Genomic DNA, 21639 nt, shown 5'->3' with positions numbered 1-21639 from the left:
CATAGTTCCTGAGGAGGGGGAAGAAGAAGTGTCCAGCAACGGGCATAACGGTTTGAGGTAGGCATGGTTGGGGGGCGGGTGACACCCTGAAGAGACGGCAAAACAGAACACATCTTAACACTGATCAGATTTAGGTACAGTATGGTTTGAGTCTTAAATATTACTATTTTAAACAGTCCTCCCCTCAGCAGCCTCCACTGTAGTAAACAGTGTGTGACCTGTCACCTCTCTGGCTGTAGACGTGTTCTTCCTTACCAGACCCTCAACAGCTCTCAGACGGAGCTCCACAGAGGAGAGGAAGGCTGGGCAGAGATGGGGGGATGGGTCAATCATTCAATTAAGTCAGTAAAATTAAGAGAGCATAGATAAGCTTTAATGTCCATCTCCCACCCATGGAGAGATACTGTATCTTACCCTCCAGACAGTCTCGGAGGCTTGGTTCATCTCCTGTCATAAGGGGTGAGCTCATCATCACCAGCTCAAACACACAAAGGACAGGACATAGAGCCTAGTTAATACATCACTACTACACCATGCTTTCTTAAAGGAAAATTCCACCCAAAAACAATCTTTTGGTATTTGTTTCATTAGTCTATTGTTGAGTTAGTCCCAAAATGTTTTGCATGTCAGCAATCAAGTTTTCAAGACATAACTTTCAAAATACAGAAATACATCCGGTATGATCTAAAATGCAACATAGCGGCTGTAACACAGTAACACATACACTACCAGTCAATAGTTTGGACACACCTACTCATTTAAGGGTTTCAATTTATTTGTACTATTTTCTACATTGTATAATAATAGTGAAGACATCAAAACTATGAAATAACACATATGGAATCATCTAGTAACCAAAAAAGTGTTTTTCAAATCAACAAAACAAAAATGTATTTGAGATTCTTCAAAGTAGCCACCCTTTGCCTTGATGACAGCTTTGTATTGAAAACAGGGGTGCAAATAATTTTGACCCTTATCTTTCTAGATCCGTTCATCATGTGGACTGACCACAAGAACCTGGAGTATCTCCACACTGCCAAGCACATCAACTCCAGGCAAGCCAGATGGGCCCTGCTGTTCACACGGTTCAATTTATCCCTCTCATACCGGCCAGGATCCAAGAATGTCAAGCCGGATGCAGTGTTCCGCCGCTATAGCCCCACGATTACTACCCCGGAACCCGAGACCATCCTTCCCACCTCATGCCTGGCAACGGCACTCAGCTGGGGAATAGGGAAGCAGGTCCGGGTGTTCGTTCCCGACACTGTCCGCTCCACTCCTCCAGGCTGGCCTGCCATCCGGGCACATGTCGGACCCTGGCCTTTGTGAGACAGAGCTTTTAGTGGCCTACCATGGTCCCGGACGTGTCCGCATTCGTCACCGCTTGCACAGTTTGTGCACAGAACAAGACTCTCCGGCAAGCTCCGGCTGGTCTCCTACAACCTCTGCCTGTCCCCCACCGTCCCTGGTCTCACATATCTGTGGACTTTGTCACAGGTCTTCCCTCATCTGATGGTAACACTGCCATCCTGACTGTGGTGGATTGGTTCTCCAAAGCCGTCCACTTCATTCCTCTCCGACCGGGGTCCTCAGTTCTCGTCCCAGTTCTGGAAGGCGTACTGCACCCTCATTGGGTTGTCGGCCAGCCTGTCCTCCGGGTTCCACCCCCAGTCCAACGGCCAGTCGGAGCGAGCCAACCAGGACCTCGAGACCACCCTGCGCTGACCCTGTCTCCGCCAACCCCACCACCTGGAGCCAGCAGCTTCTGTGGGTCGAATATGTCCGCAACACCCTTCCCTGCTCTGCCACTGGCCTATGTCCCTTCGAGTGTTCCTTAGGGTATCAGCCCCCGCTTTTCCCTGAGCAGGAAGAGGAGGTCAGCATACCTTCTGCCCAGATGTTTGTTCGCCGCTGTCATCGTACCTGGAGGAGAGCCCGGTCGGCCATCCTCAAGACCACCTCCAGGTATCGATGACAAGCGGATTGCCATCGGACCCCGGCATCGTCTCGGGCAGAAGGTATGACTCTCCACCCGGGTGGAGTCTCGAAAACTATCCCCCCTGTTTATCGGCCTTTTCCCCATCCCCAAGGGATGTCTGTTTGTCTGTTTGTCTTCTGTTGCCCCATACCCTTCGCATACACCCCACCTTTCATGTGTCCTGTATCAAGCCCGTGTCACACAGTCCCTTGTCTTCCATTTCCAGTCCCACCCCTCCTCCCCGTGTCGTTGATCCGGTATACACGGTGAGACGCCTCCTGAGGGTTCGACCACAGGGCAGGGGTTTCCAGTACCTGGTTGACTGGGAGGGTTATGGCCCGGAGGAGAGGTGCTGAGTACCCGCTAGAGACATCCTGGACCCAGCCCACATCGCGGACTTCCACCGCCGGAACCCCGGTCAACCAGGTATGCGCACAGGTAGGACGCCAGGTGGCGCCCCTAGAGGGGGGGTACTGTCACGCCCTGATCTTGTTCACCTGTCTTTGTGCTTGTCTCCACCCCCCTCCAAGTGTTGCCCATCTTCCCGATTATCCCTGTGTACTTATACCTGTGTTTTCTGTTTATCTGTTGCCAGTTCGTCTTGTTTTTCAAGCTTACTACCGTTTGTTCTGTCAGCTCCTGTTCTTTTCCAGCCTCTCTTTTTCTCGCCCTCCTGATTTTTGACCCTGAATGCGCCCGCCTGACCACTCTGCCTGCCCCTGACACTAAGCCTGCCTGCCGTCCTGTACTTTTCTCCCTATCTGGAGTTCTGACCTCTGTCTGACCTGACCCTGAGCCTGCCTGCCGTCCTGTACCTTTGCCTCTGTTGCTGTAATAAACATTGTTACTTCGACACGGTCTGCATCTGGGTCTTACCTTATCCTGATACTTACTTGTTGTACACTCACCTATATAAGTAGTGACCTTCTCTCCCTATCCTGTGCCAGGTAGCCGAGAAGAATCCTTAACATACGAGTCTGGAAGAAAATAAGATGAAGACTTCTGCTATTATAGAGGCTTTTCCAATTCCAACAATGACAGATTGACTAGACTCATAGTCTAGTTCACCTTCTCACTTCATACTTGTATTGGAGCAGCAGCAGTTTACAGGTGACAACAAACTGGGCCTTTATGTTCTTCAATACCAGGTTCGCCATGATCCTGGGCAGAGCATCAGGCCTAGGGGAAAAAGAGGACTTACATTACAAGAGAAAGATAAATATACTGCTCAAAAAAATAAAGGGAACACTTAAACAACACAATGTAACTCCAAGTCAATCACACTTCTGTGAAATCAAACTGTCCACTTAGGAAGCAACACTGATTGACAATAAATGTCACATGCTGTTGTGCCAATGGAATAGACAACAGGTGGAAAATATAGACAATTAGCAAGACACCCCCAATAAAGGAGTGGTTCTGCAGGTGGTAACCACAGACCACTTCTCAGTTCCTCTGCTTCCTGGCTGATGTTTTGGTCACTTTTGAATGCTGGCGGTGCTTTCACTCTAGTGGTAGCATGAGATGGAGTCTACAACCAACACAAGTGGCTCAGGTAGTGCAGCTCATCCAGGATGGCACATCAATGCAACCTGTGGCAAGAAGGTTTGCTGTGTCTGTCAGCGTAGTGTCCAGAGCATGGAGGCGCTACCAGGAGACAGGCCAGTACATCAGGAGACGTGGAGGAGGCCGTAGGAGGGCAACAACCCAGCAGCAGGACCGCTACCTCCGCCTTTGTGCAAGGAGGAGCACTGCCAGAGCCCTGCAAAATGACCTCCAGCAGGCCACAAATGTGCATGTGTCTGCTCAAACGGTCAGAAACAGACTCCATGAGGGTGGTATGAGGGCCCGACGTCCACAGGTGGGGGTTGGGCTTACAGCCCAACACCGTGCAGGACATTTGGCATTTGCCAGAGAACACCAAGATTGGCAAATTCGCCACTGGCGCCCTGTGCCCTTCACAGATGAAAGCAAGTTCACACTGAGCACACGTGACAGACGTGACAGTCTGGAGACGCCGTGGAGAACGTTCTGCTGCCTGCAACGTCCTCCAGCATGACCGGTTTGGCGGTGGGTCAGTCATGGTGTGGGGTGGCATTTCTTTGGTGGGCCGCACAGCCCTCCATGTGCTCGCCAGAGGTAGCCTGACTGCCATTAGGTACCGAGATGAGATCCTCAGACCCCTTGTGAGACCATATGCTGGTGCGGTTGGCCCTGGGTTCCTCCTAATGCAAGACAATGCTAGACCTCATGTGGCTGGAGTTTGTCAGCAGTTCCTGCAAGAGGAAGGCATTGATGCTATGGACTAGCCCGCCCGTTCCCCAGACCTGAATCCAATTGAGCACATCTGGGACATCATGTCTCGCTCCATCCACCAACGCCACGTTGCACCACAGACTGTCCAGCCACCTCATCGGGAGCATGCCTAGGCATTGTAGGGAGGTCATACAGGCACGTGGAGGCCACACACACTACTGAGCCTCATTTTGACTTGTTTTAAGGACATTACATCAAAGTTGGATCAGCCTGTAGTGTGGTTTTCCACTTTAATTTTGAGTGTGACTCCAAATCCAGACCTCCATGGGTTGATAAATTGGATTTCCATTGATTATTTTTGTGTGATTTTGTTGTCAGCACATTCAACTATGTAAAGATAAAAGTATTTAATAAGATTAATTCATTCATTCAGATCTAGGATGTGTTGTTTAAGTGTTCCCTTTATTTTTTTGAGCAGTGTACTTTTTTTGACAACTTTCAATAACCTCTAGCCATCTCCCTTTCTCTCACCGTTTGACAGCCTGCACCAGCCCAGTGAGCACACTCTAGCCAACAGCTTCCAGCACAGCCTCTGCCACACCATGTCTGAACGCATGCAGGAGGAGAGGCGAGGGGCCATAACCCCAAATACTAACCCTGCAGAGAGAAACACATAATGATGTAACCTTTCTGATTATACAATGGGAAAGTGTTGCAGTAGGCAATCATCAATGCTGCCTTGCTTACCAACATGTCCCTGAACACAGACCTTGCCCAGTGCCTTGGCCACAAACGTCAGGGAGCAGTCTTTTCCATCTGGGAACAACAGTGTATTGACAGTGAGTGACACACATAATAACATACATTTCCGATAGGACAGTTAAAGTTAAAACAGAATGTACTATCTTCTGCAATAAATAAAGTAGACATACAAACCTCTCAGAGCCTGGCAGGTTCTCTCCAGCGCGGTGAGCATTCCTCTGGCCAGTAGTAGGTAGTACAGCTGGGGGAGGAAGGGTCTTGTTGTGGTGGTGCAGCTGGTTGGCTGTCAGGTCAGGCAGAGCCACCAGTCGGGGACCAGTCGCCTGACAGCGGGACCACAGTAGGACTGTCAGAGGACCGCTCTGAAGGAACCCGCTCTAGGATGCTGACCAAACGGTCCAGACCTGCACTGGGGCTGCTGGAGATAGACGATCACTCACTCACACTCACTCAGGGACATGTACGAGATGAGTATATCATTACCACTCAGGTCCCCACCAGTAAAGACACAGTTCTTCATAGTATCCAGTAGCCCCATTGTATTGACTTTCAATGCATTGTTATGCAATTTTCCTTCCTGTCTCGCTGTCACGGAGAATGTGTAAACAGCCCAGACGTTTTGTTTAAATGTTAACAATCATCGCTTTCAATAGAGTTTAGCAAACTTTGGAACTTTAATACAACTGAGATTTTTTTTAACAACATAAAATTACAGTAAGTGTATCTTTTGTATTTGTAAAATTCTTTCTTGATGATATGAAAGTGAAGTTCCAAAAGTTTTCAAAACCGTCTTGCAAGCGAGGATTAACATTAAGACATTGGGACTGCTGTACACATTGGCCGCGCTGAGGTCCATGGCTCAAATAAGAACCCGAGAGGGCTGGAATGACCCCTTGGATTCTCGAGGATCAAGTATACACTATCAACATCTTCCAACATGTTTCTCACCTCACTGCGACGATACCATCCATCAGCACTAACACAATTCTGTGCGCTGGGCAGCGGAAAGAAGCTGGAACCAGCATTGATGTTAATGATGAGAAACTGTAGGACCCGGGTGTTAGTGCGCTCGACTGATCTCTGCTCGCTGAGCTGAGGGGATTGTACTCTGAGACTCACTGTCCAGGTAACTGGTTAGTGTGTGTTGAGCTTTGGTCACCTTCTTCTCTTTGGAGGTATTGAGAGTTCGGACACATTGGCCCACTGAGCATTGAACAACATCTGGGGTTAGGGACTGCATCCCTCAACTGCACCTGGTCGGGACAAGATGAGCTTCAATACATACATTATCTATGTTAGATAATAGATCATGTGTTCTAACTTCTATCACTACTTTCAAATAACTTAGCTAGCTAGTTACCTAGCTACATATTAAATATACCTAACAAAAATATAAACGCAAAATGTAAAGGGTTGTTCCCATGTTTCATGAACTGAAATAAAAGATCCCAAAAATGTTCCATACGCACCAAAAGCTTATTTCTCTCAGATTTTGTGCACAAATTTGTTTAAATCCCTGATAGTGAGCATTTCTCCTTTGCCAAGATAATCCATTCTGTGGATTGACAGGTGTGGCATATCAAAAAGCTGATTAAACAGCATGATCATTACACAGGTGCACCTTGTGCTGGGGGCAATAAAAGGCCACTCTAAAATGTGCAGTTTTGTCACACAACACAATGCCACAGATGTCTCAAGTTTTGAGGGAGCGTACAATTGGCATGCTGACTGAGTTGTTGCCAGAGAATGTAATGTTAATTTATCTACCATAAGCCACCTCCAACATAATTTTAGAGAATTTGGCAGTAGGTCCAACCGGCCTCACAACCGCAGACCACGTGTAAGCATGCCAGCCCAGGACCTCCACATCCGGCTTCTTCACCTGCGGGATCGTCTGAGACCAGCCATCAGGACAGCTGATGAAACGGAGAAATATTTCTGTCTGTAATAACGCCCTTTTGTGGGGGAAAACTCGTTCTGATTGGCTGGGCCTGGCTCCCAGGTCCACCCATGGCTGTGCACCTACCCAGTCATGTGAAATCCATAGATTAGGGCCTACTGAATTTATTTCAATTGACAGATGTCCTTCTATGAACTGTAACTCAGTAAAATCGTTGAAATTGTTGCGTTTATATTTTTTGTTCAGTATACATACATTTGGTAACAGCATGATGAGATTTTATTTAAGTAACTACTGACAGCCCAATCCCATAATTGCTATTATTGGACCAATTGCTATTGACATTCACACAGACATCAACAGAAGAGGTCCCACGTGGGGATGCTAATGATAGACACTTAATAGGCACTCACCTGAATGTTTAGCTAGCTAGCCAGTAGCCACCATTAGGCAGGCTGACAGGTTGTATTTCCACATCGTGGGTGATAAACGACACATTTTAAACGGTTTGAAGCAGTGAATGAACATAAATGAACAAATACTACAGCCGAAAACAAGCTAAGGTTCAAATTGCTTGAAAAAGTTATTTATTATTCTAACTAGCTAGTATTAGCTAGCTATTTTTCACGATGGTAAAAATCGCCTCCTGCGCTCAATGAGTGCGCTAACAAAATACGTCCTTACTGAATAAAAGTACGTACTGTGTATCAAGCAAGGAACGTTTCGGGGGAGGATTTTTTTAATAGCATTCATGTTGGTAACAAGTCAGAGTTTTTATTCAGACTTGTCATTTATTCTGAATGAACCTGAATTGAAAACATGAATAAACATACTAGGTGCAATTTAGCATAAGCAATACTCAACATCTTTATTTGTACAGCGGTAGGCTACTTTGAACGATTTAAAAATACATATACAATTATATGATAATATTGTACTGGTCATATAGAAATCTCAATATTGTACTAATGATTTTTTATTGTACAATCCTCTACCAGCTTTATCAAGTGAAGTGGCCAAACTGGCCAAGAGGAATATGACTGCTGTACAAGGAATGATCCTTCACTCCAGTATCTCTCCTCCTCAGAACTCTGCAATGATGCCAAAGTACATCGATAAAAGACAGTACTGTGCAGTCGTCTCCATCAACCTGGCCAAGGCTTTCGACTCTATCAATCACCGCATTCTTATCGGCAGACTCAATAGCCTTGGCTTCTCAAATGACTGCCTCGCCTGGTTCACCAACTACTTCTCAGACAGAGTTCAGTGTGTCAAATCGGAGGGCCTGTTGTCTGGACCTCTGGCAGTCTCTATGGGGGTGCCACAGGGTTCAATTCTCAGGCCGACTCTTTTCTCTGTATATATCAATGATGTCAAATCAAATCAAAGTTTATGTGTCATGTGCGCTGAATACAACCTTACAGTGAAATGCTTACTTACAGGCTCTAACCAATAGTGCAAAAAAGGTGTTAGGTGAACAATAGGTAAGTAAAGAAATAAAACAACAGTAAAAAGACAGGCTATATACAGTAGCGAGGCTATAAAAGTAGCATGGCTAAATACAGACACCAGTTAGTCAGGCTGATTGAGGTAGTATGTACATGTAGATATGGTTAAAGTGACTATGCATATATGATGAACAGAGAGTAGCAGTAGCGTAAAAGAGGGGTTGGCGGGTGGTGGGACACAATGCAGATAGACTGGTTAGTCAATGTGCGGGAGCACTGGTTGGTCGGCTCAATTGAGGTAGTATGTACATTAATGTATAGTTAAAGTGACTATGCATATATGATAAACAGAGAGTAGCAGCAGCGTAAAAAGAGGGTTTGGGGGGCACACAATGCAAATAGTCCGGGTAGCCATTTGATTACCTGTTCAGGAGTCTTATGGCTTGGGGGTAAAAACTGTTGAGAAGCCTTTTTGTCCTAGACTTGACACTCCGGTACCGCTTGCCATGCGGTAGTAGAGAGAACAGTCTATGACTGGGGTGGCTGGGGTCTTTGACAATTTTTAGGGCCTTCCTCTGACACCGCCTGGTGTAGAGGTCCTGAATGGCAGGCAGCTTAGCCCCAGTGATGTACTGGTCCGTACGCACTACCCACTGTAGTGCCTTGCGGTCAGAGGCCGAGTAATTGCCGTACCAGGCATTGATGCAACCAGTCAGGATGCTCTCGATGTTGCAGCTGTAGAACCTTTTGAGGATCTCAGGACCCATGCCAAATCTTTTTAGTTTCCTGAGGGGGAATAGGCTTTGTCATGCCCTCTTCACGACTGTCTTGGTGTGTTTGGACCATTCTAGTTTGTTGTTGATGTGGACACCGAGGAACTTGAAGCTCTCAACCTGCTCCACTACAGCCCCGTCGATGAGAATGGGGGCGTGCTCAGTCCTCCTTTTCCTGTAGTCCACAATCATCTCCTTAGTCTTGGCTACGTTGAGGGATAGGTTGTTATTCTGGCACCACACGGCCAGGTCTCTGACCTCCTCCCTATAGGCTGTCTTGTCGTTGTCTGTGATCATTAAGTTTGCAGACGACTGTTGTGTCGTCTGCAAACTTAATGATGGTGTTGGAGTCATGCCTGGCCATGCAGTCGTGGGTGAACAGGGAGTACAGGAGGAGACTGAGCACGCACCCCTGTGGAGCGCCAGTGTTGAGCATCAGCGTGGCAGATGTGTTGCTACCTACCCTCACCACCTGGGGGCGGCCCGTCAGGAAGTCCAGGATCCAGTTGCAGAGGGAGGTGTTTAGTCCCAGGATCCTTAGCTTAGTGATGAGCTTTGAGGGTACTATGGTGTTGAACGCTGAGCTGTAGTCAATGAATAGCATTCTCACATAAGTGTTCCTTTTGTCCAGGTGGGAAAGGGCAGTGTGGAGTGCAATAGAGATTGCATCATCTGTGGATCTGTTTGGGCGGTATACAAATTGGAGTGGGTTTAGGGTTTCTGGGATAATGGTGTTGATGTGAGCCATTACCAACCTTTCAAATCACTTCATTACTAATGTCGTGACTGCTACGGGTCTGTAGTCATTTAGGCAGGTTGCCTTTGTGTTCTTGGGCACAGGGACTATGGTGGTCTGCTTGAAACATGTTGGTATTACAGACTCAATCAGGAACATGTTGAAAATGTCAGTGAAGACACCTGCCAGTTGGTCAGCACATGCCCGGAGCACGCGTCCTGGTAATCTGTCTGGCCCCGCAGCCTTGTGTATGTTGACCTGTTTAAAGGTCTTACTCACGTCAGCTACGGAGAGCATGATCACACAGTCGTCCGGAACAGCTGATGCTCTCATGCATGCCTCAGTGTTGCTTGCCTCGAAGCGAGCATAGAAGTGATTTAGCTCGTCTGGTAGGCTCGTGTCACTGGGCAGCTCGCAGCTGTGCTTCCCTTTGTAGTCTGTAATAGTTTGCAAGCCCTGCCACATAAGACAAGCGTCGGAGCCGGTGTAGTATGATTCAATCTTAGCCCTGTATTGACACTTTGCCTGTGTGATGGTTCGTCACAGGGCATAGCAGGATTTCTTGTAAGCTTCCGGGTTCTTGAAAGCGGCAGCTCTACCCTTTAGCTCAGTGCGATTGTTGCCTGTAATCCATGGCTTCTGGTTGGGGTATATACGTACAGTCACTGTGGGGACGACGTCCTTGATGCACTTATTGATAAAGCCAGTGACTGATGTGGTGTACTCCTCCTCAATGCCATCCGGAGAATCCCGGAACATGTTCCAGTCTGTGATATCAAAACAGTCCTGTAGTTTAGCATCTGCTTCATCTGACCACTTTTTTATAGACCAAGTCACTGGTGATTCCTGCTTTAATTTTTGCTTTTAAGCAGGAATCAGGACGATAGAGTTGTGGTCGGATTTACCAAATGGAGGGCGAGGGAAAGCTTTGTACACATCTCTGTGTGTGGAGTACAGGTGATCTAGAATTATTTTCCCTCTGGTTGTACATGTCGCTCTTGCAGCTGGTGATTCTCTGATCCACCTCTACGCAGAAAACACCATTCTGTAAACATCTGGCCCTTCTTTGGACACTGTGCTAACAAACCTCCAAACGAGCTTCAACGCAATACATCACTCCTTCCGTGGCCTCCAACTGCTTTTAAATGCTAGTAAAACTAAGTGCATGCTCTTCAACCGATTGCTGCCCGCACCCTCCCGCCCGACTAGTATCACTACTCTGGACGGTTCTGACCTAGAATATGTGGACAACTACAAATACCTAGGTGTCTGGTTAGACTGTAAACTCTCCTTCCAGACTCACATTAAACATCTCCAATCCAAAATGAAATCTAGAATCGGCTTCCTATTTTGCAACAAAGCCTTCTTCACTCATGCCACCAAACATACCCTCGTAAAACTGACCATCCTACCGATCCTTGACTTCGGCGATGTCATTTACAAAATAGCCTACAACACTCTACTCAGCAAACTGGATGCCATCTGTTTTTATCACCAAAGCCACATATACTACCCACCACTGCGACATGTACGCTCTCGTTGGCTGGCCCTCACTACATATCCGTCGCCAAACCCACTGGCTCTAGGTCATCTATAAGTCTTTGCTAGGTAAAGCCCCGCCTTATCTCAGCTCACTGGTCACCATAGCGACACCCACCCGTAGCACACGCTCCAGCAGGTATATTGCACTGGTCATCCCCAAAGCCAACACTTCCTTTGGCCGCCTTTCCTTCCAGTTCTCTGCTGCAAATGACTGGAACGAATTGCAAAAATCTCTGAAGCTGGAGTCTTATATCTCCCTCTCTAATTTTAAGCATCAGCTGTCTGATCAGCTTACCGATCACTGTACCTGTACACAGCCAATCTGTAAATAGCACACCGACTACCTCATCCCCATATTATTACTTACCCTCTTGCTCTTTTGCACCCCAGTATCTCTACTTGCACATCATCATCTGCACATCTATCACTCCAGTATTAATGCTAAATTGTAATTATTTTTCGTCTCTAGGGCCTATTTATTGCCTACCTCCCTACTCTTCTACATTTGCACACACTATACATAGATTTTTCTATTTTTCTTTTATTTTGTGTTATTGACTGTACGTTTGTTTATGTGTAACTCTGTGTTGTTGTTTTTGTCGCACTACTTTGCTTTACCTTGGCCAGGTCGCAGTTGTAAATGAGAACTTGTTCTCAAATGGCCTACCTGGTTAAATAAAGGTGAAATAAAAAAATGAAAACATGGGTTAATTTTCATGAACAGTTGGACTGTTAACCGCACACTGCCCAAGCCTATCCCAACCACAGGGACCACTGGTATACTTCCCACCATCATGACTTCCATCAGAGAACACACAGGCCCTATCTGTTCCAACACACGCTTGTCATACTGTAGGTGGGGGTCTGTGGTGCCTTTATCGGTGGTGGTGAGAATGGAGCCCCTGATACTGTATGGTAGTGAGCTCCATGGGACAGATTGCCTTACTGTTGCTCTATGAGAGGATGGTGTATAGCCAGTAAAGCTAAGACTGTGCTGGGCAGAGCCTTGTTGTGGGCTCTGGTAGTACATGTCCATAGCCTGCAGGTGGGGATGATGGGTTGGAGATGGAAGGGTCCAGTATTGAGAAGGGTGATCGTTTTTTTTATTTAACCTTTATTTAACTAGGCAAGTCAGTTAAGAACAAATTCTTATTTACAATGACAGCCTAGGAACAGTGGTTTAACTGCCTTGTTCAGGGGCAGAATGACAGATTTGTAACTTGTCAGCTCGGGGATTCGAGCTAGCAACCTTTCAGTTACTGGCCCAACACTCTAACCACTAGGCTACCTGTCACCCCATAGTGGGAAAAGGCAGGGACCTGGCTGGGGAGGTTCTGGTTCTTGGGATGGAGAGGGTATCCATAGGTCAGGGGAGTGGGTGATAAAGAAGGAAAGGCTTCCTCTGGATTGAATGGGCAACACAAGAGAGAGCTAAGACCAAGCCATTGTATTAGACAAAGTCGTTTTTTATTCAAAACTTAGACACAGTGCTTTCGGAAAGTATTCAGATCCCTTACCTTTTACCACATTTTGTTACGTTGTTATTCCTCATCAGTCTACACACAATACCCCAATAATGACAAAGCAACATTTTAGCACATTTATAAAAAATAATAAACAGAAATACCTTATTTACATACGTATTCAGACCCTTTGCTATGAGACTCGAAATTGAGCTCAGGTGCATCCTGTTTCCATTGATCATCCTTGAGATGTTTCTCCAACTTGATTGGAGTCCACCTGTGGTAACTTCAATTGATTGTATATGATTTGGAAAGGCACACACCTGTCTATATAAGGTCCCACAGTTGACAGTGCATGTCAGAGCAAAAACCAAGCCATGACGTCGAAGGAATTGTCCGTAGAGCTCCAAGACAGGATTGTGTCGAAGCACAGTTCGGGAGAAGGGTACCAAAAAATGTCTGCATCATTGAAGGTCCCCAAGAACACAGTGGCCTCCATCATTCTTAAGTGGAAGAAGTTTGGAATCACCAAGACTCTTCCTAGAGATGGCCGCCCAGCCAAACTGAGCAATTGGGGGAGAAGGGCCTTGGTCAGGGAGGTCACCAAGAACACGATGGTCACTCTGACAGAGCTTCAGAGTTCCTCTGTGGAGATGGGACAACCTTCCAGAAGGACAACGATCTCTGCAGCACTCCACCAATCAGGCCTTTATGGTAGAGTTGCCAGGTGGAAGCCACTCCTCAGTAAAAGGCACATGACAGCCCGATTGGAGTTTGCTAAAAGGCACCTAAAGAACTATCAGACCATGAGAAACAAGATTGAAATCTTTGGCCTGAATGCCGAGCGTCACGTCTGGAGGACACCTGTCACCATCCCTATGGTGAAGCACGGTGGTGGCAACATCATGCTGTGGGTATGTCCTTCAGCGGCAGGGACTGGGAGACTAGTCAAGATCAAGGGAAAGATGAACGGAGCAAAGTACAGTGAGATCCTTGATGAAAACCTGCTCCAGAGCGCTCAGGACTTCAGACTGGGGCAAAAGTTCACCTTCCAACAGGACAACGACCCTGAGCACACAGCCAAGACAACACAGGAGTGGCTTCGGGACAAGGCTCTGAATGTGCTTGAGTGGCCCAGCCAGAGCCCGGACTTGAACCCAATCTAACATCTCTGGAGAGATCTGAAAATAGCTGTGCAGCGACACTCCCCATCCAACCTGACAGACCTTGAGAGGATCTGCAGAGAAGAATGGGAGAAACTTCCCAAATACAGGTGTGCCAAGCTTGTAGCGTCATACCCAAGAAGACTCAAGGCTGTAATCACTGCCAAAGGTGCTTCAACAAAGTACTGAGGAAAGGGTCTGAATACTTATGTAAAGTTGATATCAGTTTTATTTTTTATATATATTTGCAAAAATATCTAAAAAACAGTTTTTGCTTTGTCATTATGGGATATTGTGTGAAGATTGATGAGTGGAAAAAAACAATGTAATACATTTTAGAATAAGGCTGTAATGTAACAAAATGTGGAGAAAGTCAAGTGGTCTGAATACTTTTCAAATGCACTGTATAGGCTACTATTAATCACCCTTTGCCCTCAGAACAGCCTCAATTTGTCGGGGCATGGCCTCTACAAGGTGTTGAAAGAGTTCCACAGGGATGCTGGCCCATGTTGCCTCCAATGTTTCCCACAATTGTGTCATGTCGGCTGGATGTCCTTTGGGTGGTGGACCATTCTTGATACACATGGGAAACTTTGGAGCACGAAAAACCCAACAGCGTTGACGTTCTTGACACAAACCAGTGAGCCTGGCACATACTACCATACCCCGTTCAAAGGCACTTCAAATCTTTTGTTCATCCTCTGAATGGCACACATACACAATCCATGTCTCAATTGTCTCAAGACTTAAAAATCCTTCTTTAACCTGTCTCCTCCCCTTCATCTACACTGATGGAAGTGGATTTTACAAGTGACATCAATAAGGGACCATAGCCTTCACCCGATCAGTCTATGTCATTGAAAGAGCAGGTGTTCTTAATATTTTGTATACTCCGGCTGCTATAAATAACCTGTAGATAACACTGGGAACATTTTAGAATGCCTGAACAATTTACTAAGGAACTTACAATTTCAGTTCTCCCTTGTCATATAGAGGGACATTACTTTTTAAATCTCTGGATTTGCAGCAAAATGACGTGAGAAAATAGATTAGTGGTACAATCCTCCAATGAGCCGCAATCCAGGAAATATAATTGTCTACATCACAAATACTATTGGTCAAGACACTTCGAAGTACACTGCATTCTCTCTCCACGGAAACCACATTCTTATCATGGTTACAAGATACCACTGTGTCTTCATCACGTATGTCTTCATGTATGCAGTCTTGGAAATGTGATGAGCAATATCATACGAAATAACGAGATCAAACAAAATATCATTTTATTATTTGATTTATTTTCTAATCTTACTTCATTGTTTTCTTTTACCTTTTTACAATGACTTGAAATGATAATTCCCCAAGAACAACAAGGAGTACATCATTCAGGGGATCTTCAAAGAAAAACAGAGCAGTAAACAATACATTATCCTTCAGAATAAGAATAAACTTCAGTTGTACAATTCTTGTCTCTACAATGTTCTCTTTTTCCCTTCCCATTCATTTTAAATGGCAAGCCATGCACTACTATAGTAGTGATGTTTGTGCCTTGAGCAAAACTTTCTTTGGACATTGGAAGCTAGTGTGAGAGCAAAAAATTCACATACCATTTTATATACACATTTAAGTTTTTATAATTATAATTTAACAAACTGACAGTCACATACGGTCAGTGCTTTCCAAGGGCTCGTCATCAGGTTAGTAAGAGGGAAAATTATGAGAGAGAGGCACAGTGTTAAGACTAGCAGGCCAGTTTTTCAGGGCAGAGTTGGACTCAGCAATGGTAATGAATTACTTTTCTGATGATAACGTTTTCAAATTTCAGCAAAGAGAGTGTGAGCCGATAGTTAAAATGGTCAGTGAGAAGTAAAACTTCTGTTCTTTGGTCAGTTTTAAAATGATGTGGTTAAAAAGAAATTGGAACGTGTTTAAAGTGCATTAGAGAATCCCATTGAACCAAGTTTAATGTCTGGACAGAACTCTGGTCGTAGTCTAATCAGTCAGCTAGCAATCATGCTACTGTAAGTCTCACAACTAGCTGTCTAAACTACTGTAGACAGTCTGAAATAAAAAATAAACAAGGAATAAACAGAAAATAGGGTAATCCTGCTGCTGTATCCAGATAAGATAAGTGGGAAGATATGTCTTACGGTTTCCTCCTACTAATGCACCACTGGCTGCTGGGTACTGTAGTAGTAAATGATTGGCTGAAGCCTCTTGAGCCTCATATCTGCTGGGGAAAGCAACCTATTACACTCAAAGGCAGAATGACTTGAACCACTCAGACAGTTCAGCCCTCTGTGGGCTGGCTTTCTGAGGCCTCACTATCTGTCCCGAGGCATGAGGCGCAGCGCAACTCCACTGACCTCCATATGATATGGATCGGTGAAGCTAATGATCGGTTTTAAAGATTCAGAAAGTGATATACAATAGTGATCAGTAGTTCTGTGCAGTGCCTGTTCTCAGCTGGGGCGATAACAGAGTTGGCATGTGTCACTGACGTTAACTATAATGACAATGTCCTTTAAGAGGCCACTGTCTGCAACCTCAGCATTACAGTGGATCACACTTCAGTTGGGTTGAAGTGGAATGACCTCACCATAAACAGATATTTTGAATTGGTCAGACGAGACTGAAGCACGCCAGTGTGGCCAATTCAATGGGTGCTCAATGCCTTGAGTACAAGATATACATTTCAATCTAAAATAATCAAATATTTTTCTCAAATCAACAATTTCCCCTCGAGTAGCATTCAACCATTAAATCCACTGAATGCCAGTTTCCCTTGAGAATCCATAGATTCCAAAACTATTTACAAACTTTTCCCTCAAAAACAACTGCTATTGGGCAGAGACTGTGAAGTGAACTGTAGAATAAATATCTGGATGTGATTCAGACGGGAGAAATTGACGTGTACGGGCTACATGCTAGAGCGGCATACACAAGACCCTCCCATGGGGGAGGATCATATTATTGTTCAGCAGAAGACCAAAAAGAAAATAATGAAAAATGCATTTTTTCCCCCTCAACTAGAAAAATACCTAGAATCTAAAGGTTCGGGAAAAAAATGACATGTACAAGTCGTTTACATCCAAGGCCATTTTCCATGGAGCGCTGAAGAGGAGAAAAGCATGGTGACATACTGTAGCAAGAGTTTTATAGGTGGTGGAGGTGGCTGCGTTAGTTTTTTAGTATAGCTGCGTTGGTTGGTACAGTAGACAAACCACAAGCTGTCAGCAGTTCCAGCAAGTAAGAGTCAGCAACAGTGATATCCTTCAATATGTCCAGTATCTCAGTCTCAGGGAGTGCATCAGCGAATAGGCAGCACTGATTAATAGTCTTCCATTCTCATTTCCTCTTGCTTACGTCCAGAAATGTGGCGAAAAGTTCCGGGAAATTCAGATTGGTGCTTAGTCAACTGAGGCTCATACAGTAAAGAAGGGAGTTTTGTTGGTTTGCTGACGTCCGTTTGTCCATGAAGTCTGTTCTTCTTCGTTCCCCACTGTTCTTCAAAACGTTATTGCTTCATCTAAGTGTTAAACATGTTCTGCTCCTTTAAATCAAAAAGCTGCGGGAGAGTAACGACGTGGAACCTCTTCGAAAAAGGTCAGTTTTCAAATCAATTCCGCATTCTTAATGAATTCATATTGTTTTAAAACAATATATCGTCATATTAGGATTACATCCCTTCACAAAACTTTTTTTTAACATTTTTTTTTTTACAAACAATACTTTTTTTGTCTAAACCCAAAAAAATAAATGAACCGATTCTATTCCTTCAATAAAACATGTCAAATTATTCAGCATTATCTGTCTGAACATTTTTTCTGGAAAGTAAGTCACTTATCCAGTAAATGTTTTTGGTTACAAGCAGACCAGACATGTCCTTCCCACTGGATAAACTGGCTCCCTTTTACTTTCACTCAGCAAGGGTCCACGAAGGATCAGGTGGGTCACACTATAAAGAACAACACCTCCCAGCACACTCAGTTCAAATAAAAACAACATAGCAACATTTTCTCTCAATTTGATTTAGTGTCCAAGTTAGACCATCCAATTATTTCTTGTCAGTATGACCAACATTTATGTCAGTATTTGTCCGTTTTTAACTACCCCAAAGTCAGAGCTGACATTAAAAGGAATTGATGTGGTGGAGAAGTGTTCTCGTATTGGAGTATTTAGCCCACCTGACCCCCTAGGACTCTGTTTCATTGTAAAAACAAACGGAGATGCAGCAAACAATAAGCCACTCAGCTTCACTGTGGAGACATTGAGGCTCACAAGAATGAACATGTCATTCGTGTTACTATTGTAGTCACCAAACCTTTTTAACCTTTTTTCAAAACAAAGTATTGCAAGCAACACAAAATAACGTAAAACACACATACACAAATGCATGCACTCACACACACATACACACATTAACCCTCAGGGCATTTCTTGTCCTCTACCCCAGGAAATGTCCCTCACCTGGGTTGTGTTAACTCACACTGGGAATATAATCCAAGTCAAAAGTCAAACCAGGATAAAGACTTACACTGCAAACGTGACACGGTTTATGTAGTAGGTGGCACCGCAAGTCTGTGTTCAAGAGAGCAGCCAGGGTCAACTTCGTCTGACCTCGTCCCCTGACCAGTGCTACATACGGTTTTAAACATGGATTAAACACGGTTCAGTCCGATACAGGAGAACGCTCCCAAACACCCCAGGAGTTCATTTACTGAGCTCATGGTGAAAGACGGTATCGGCTGATATGTAGTGCAAGGACAATACATTTTTAGAATCATGCTAGCACTGGGGCTCATAAGATTTCATTGCCAAGAAGATATTTAAGGGGACAGTGACACGTTAACCAGGTCTTCCATGGATTCCAAGAGTTCCTCAGAGAAAACACATTTGCACACACAACCTCAGACACACAAGGAAAACTCAGGTCCCTCTACCCAAATGCAGGGAAGTCATTAGAACCAAAGCCTACTGCATACAGGGGGAACAGACACACACACACACAAAGCAAAGCTCAAATCCCAGGGACGTTAAACCACGTGGCTTATTTTCTCATAGACAACAGCCACCAACAGTGACAAAAAAATAAATCTTCTTTAATCTTCTTTAACGGTAATTGGGGTACTTTTTTACCACCTAATATAGTTCAATAGGTATTGCTCTCTCTGTGGTCAGTCTCAGTAGCCAGTCTTTTAGTGTTTAGCCAGTCTTTCCTAGTTTGGCAGTCCAATGAGGCGGAGAGGCCGCCAGGCTGCTCTACTCCAAGACGGCCACCTCTACTTGACTTCCAGCATGGAGGGGTTGGACTCCATGATGGCCACGATAATGCGGTCGATGTAGTCCTGTAGTCGGAAGTTGACGTCCTCCTGCTTGCGGATGGCCTCCATCAACTGCAAAAACAAAAAAAAACAGATCTAATGTTTACAAGGATAGTAACTTATTGAGACCTTTTCATTTGCACTGAAAAATTATTCAAGATGGTAAAACGACACAACAAGATATACAATAAAGAGTTCAGCAATATACGTGAAAGATTCAGAATTGTGATGGGGCCGCCATCTGGGCACCAGGAGTCTTAAGAAATGTATTTTATTCCACCTTTAATCATCAAGGTTAAAAGGGGGAAAGGGGGATACCTAGTCAGTAGTACAACTGAATGTGTCTTCCGCATTTAACCAAACCCCCCTGAATCAGAGGCGCGGGGGGCTGCCTTAATCGTTAGTCTCACTAACCACGTTTCTATCCAATGGCAGTAGAAACGCTTTTATGCACAAACATTGATATAATAACCAGAATATCGAAGCAAACTTGGAATCACGCGATGACGTGTGGTCCTCCCACTACGACGCGGGAAATCATGCAGTTTATTAGGCTACAGATGAAATAAGTTATGATGAACTTCACATGGTGGTGAAAGTGCAAGGTGATGAGCTTGATGCTGCTTTCCAATAAATAATGAGGGTCTTATTCTGGTGACTTTAAGATCGATGCTTGGCTGCTGTTTGACAAATTAAAATAATCTCGCTCTGTCCTTTTGCCCATAATAATTGCATCACGTAGGCTATACCTGCACTGCATCTGCCAGCTGTGTGTACAAACTTTTGACTGGTACTGTATATTTATGGCCTTTACATTTTTGGCCTTCTCTGTATATCTCTCCGTATATCTATGGCCTTATATCTATGCTTAGCCTTCTCTGTATATCTATGGCATGTACATCTATGTGTATCTACTGTTTCCATGTATCTATCTATATTGTGACTCACCTCTCCCCGGGAGACAGAGTTGATCTCGGCAGCCAGCGACTCGGAGAAGGACGCCGTCACCAGGTTCTTGGCTCCCTGGATGCTCAGGTTGATGATCTGGCCGTTCAGCTCATCGTTCTGCTCCTTCAGACTGCGGTTGTCCTGCTTGAGGCGTCGGATCTCCTGCTCCAACTCGGCCTCGCGGGTGCGGCTCTGGTACTCCTGCAGCCCGGCACTGGGAGAGCGTCCTCTCCTAGCCTCTGCCTCCAGCTTGTACAACTGCAGGTGCTCCAGCTGCTTCCGCAGATCCTCAATCAGCTGGTGGAGGGAGAGAAGGGGGGATAGGAGAGAGAGAGAAAGACCGCTGTTACAGAGAGATACCGCAATAGTGAGAGATACTGCAAGAGCAACTAGTCACCAACTGTTGGAGGGGTAGGTTGAAAAATAGAAAACTTTTTTTTACATACCCAGCAGCAGAGAAATAACGAAAAGCGAAAAGGAACCCTACTCATCGACAGACCAAAACTAAACGACGGACAGGATAGCCCTCCACATTTGACGTGCATTCAGAGTCAGACGGACGTACAGTTGGCGACGTACAGGTGTCACCTCGTGACCTCTCACCTCCTGCGTGTGCTCCTTTTCCTTCTGGTTCTGGTGGCGCTCGTGGGTCAGCTTGTCGGTAGTCTTCCTCCGGGTTTCCAGCTCCTCGTTCAGCCGCTCCGTCACGTCCTCCACCTCGTCTTCCAGCTTCCTCTTCTCCTGATGAGCAAACGAGAAGGAGGAGGAATGAGAGATGATAGGAGAAATACATAGACAAGGTATGGGAGGGAAGAGAAAGGACAGATGAGTGGGAGGGAAGGAAACTTGGAAAATGGGGGTTGAGGTAGATGAAAGAAGAGGTGGATGAGAGGAGAGGTAAATAGACAAGGGATTGGAGGGAACAGAAAGGAGATGGGGAAGAGAAGGAAACTGGAGGTGATAGGGAGGAGTAGAAAGAGGGGAAGAAAGATGAGGAGGAGGAGAGAAGACAGTGCTCTTACCTCCTCTAGTCTCTCGATGTTGGCGCGGTAACAGGGCACACAGGATTTCAGCTCACTGTTCTCCTCATCCAGCTGCTGCAGCCTAGGGCAGAAAACTGCGCAGTTAAATTACATTCACCAATGCTAGAGCCACGATACACAACACATTTGACAAAACCAATTCAATCTATTCAAATCATTCATTCAACAAATTAAATTAACATTCTGTTCCACACACTGGCACATTCACAGCTGAGCAGATACAGTACAGTACAACTGACCTAGCCTGACGACTCGCGCTCTATTCTTCCTCTGCTCTGTGGTTCGCGACATGCTTTAGTCTGA

The 21639-nt window shown here is 45.3% G+C and overlaps 1 protein-coding gene across 3 annotated transcripts in view; it reads right to left on the bottom strand.

Annotated features, from left to right (window-relative positions):
* Nucleotides 1-15299: 15299 nt before the first annotated feature.
* Nucleotides 15300-21639, bottom strand: part of LOC115159822 (RAB11 family interacting protein 3 (class II)) — a 47015-nt gene continuing 40675 nt past the window's right edge. For all 3 annotated transcript variants that reach the window (XM_029709879.1, XM_029709884.1, XM_029709891.1), the window contains 4 exons: nucleotides 21316-21397; nucleotides 20897-21034; nucleotides 20294-20590; nucleotides 15300-19417 (listed from right to left, as the gene is read on the bottom strand). In XM_029709879.1, the coding sequence (XP_029565739.1) occupies nucleotides 19304-19417; nucleotides 20294-20590; nucleotides 20897-21034; nucleotides 21316-21397 (631 nt within the window). In that variant the 3' untranslated portion in view covers nucleotides 15300-19303. The remainder of the gene's footprint in view (nucleotides 19418-20293; nucleotides 20591-20896; nucleotides 21035-21315; nucleotides 21398-21639) is intronic.

Source organism: Salmo trutta, chromosome 2 (assembly GCF_901001165.1).
Source record: "Salmo trutta chromosome 2, fSalTru1.1, whole genome shotgun sequence".
In the NCBI taxonomy this organism is placed as follows: domain Eukaryota; kingdom Metazoa; phylum Chordata; class Actinopteri; order Salmoniformes; family Salmonidae; genus Salmo; species Salmo trutta.
The sequence above is the reverse complement of the archived record's forward strand: the minus strand, read 5'-3'. Positions and strand labels throughout refer to the sequence as shown.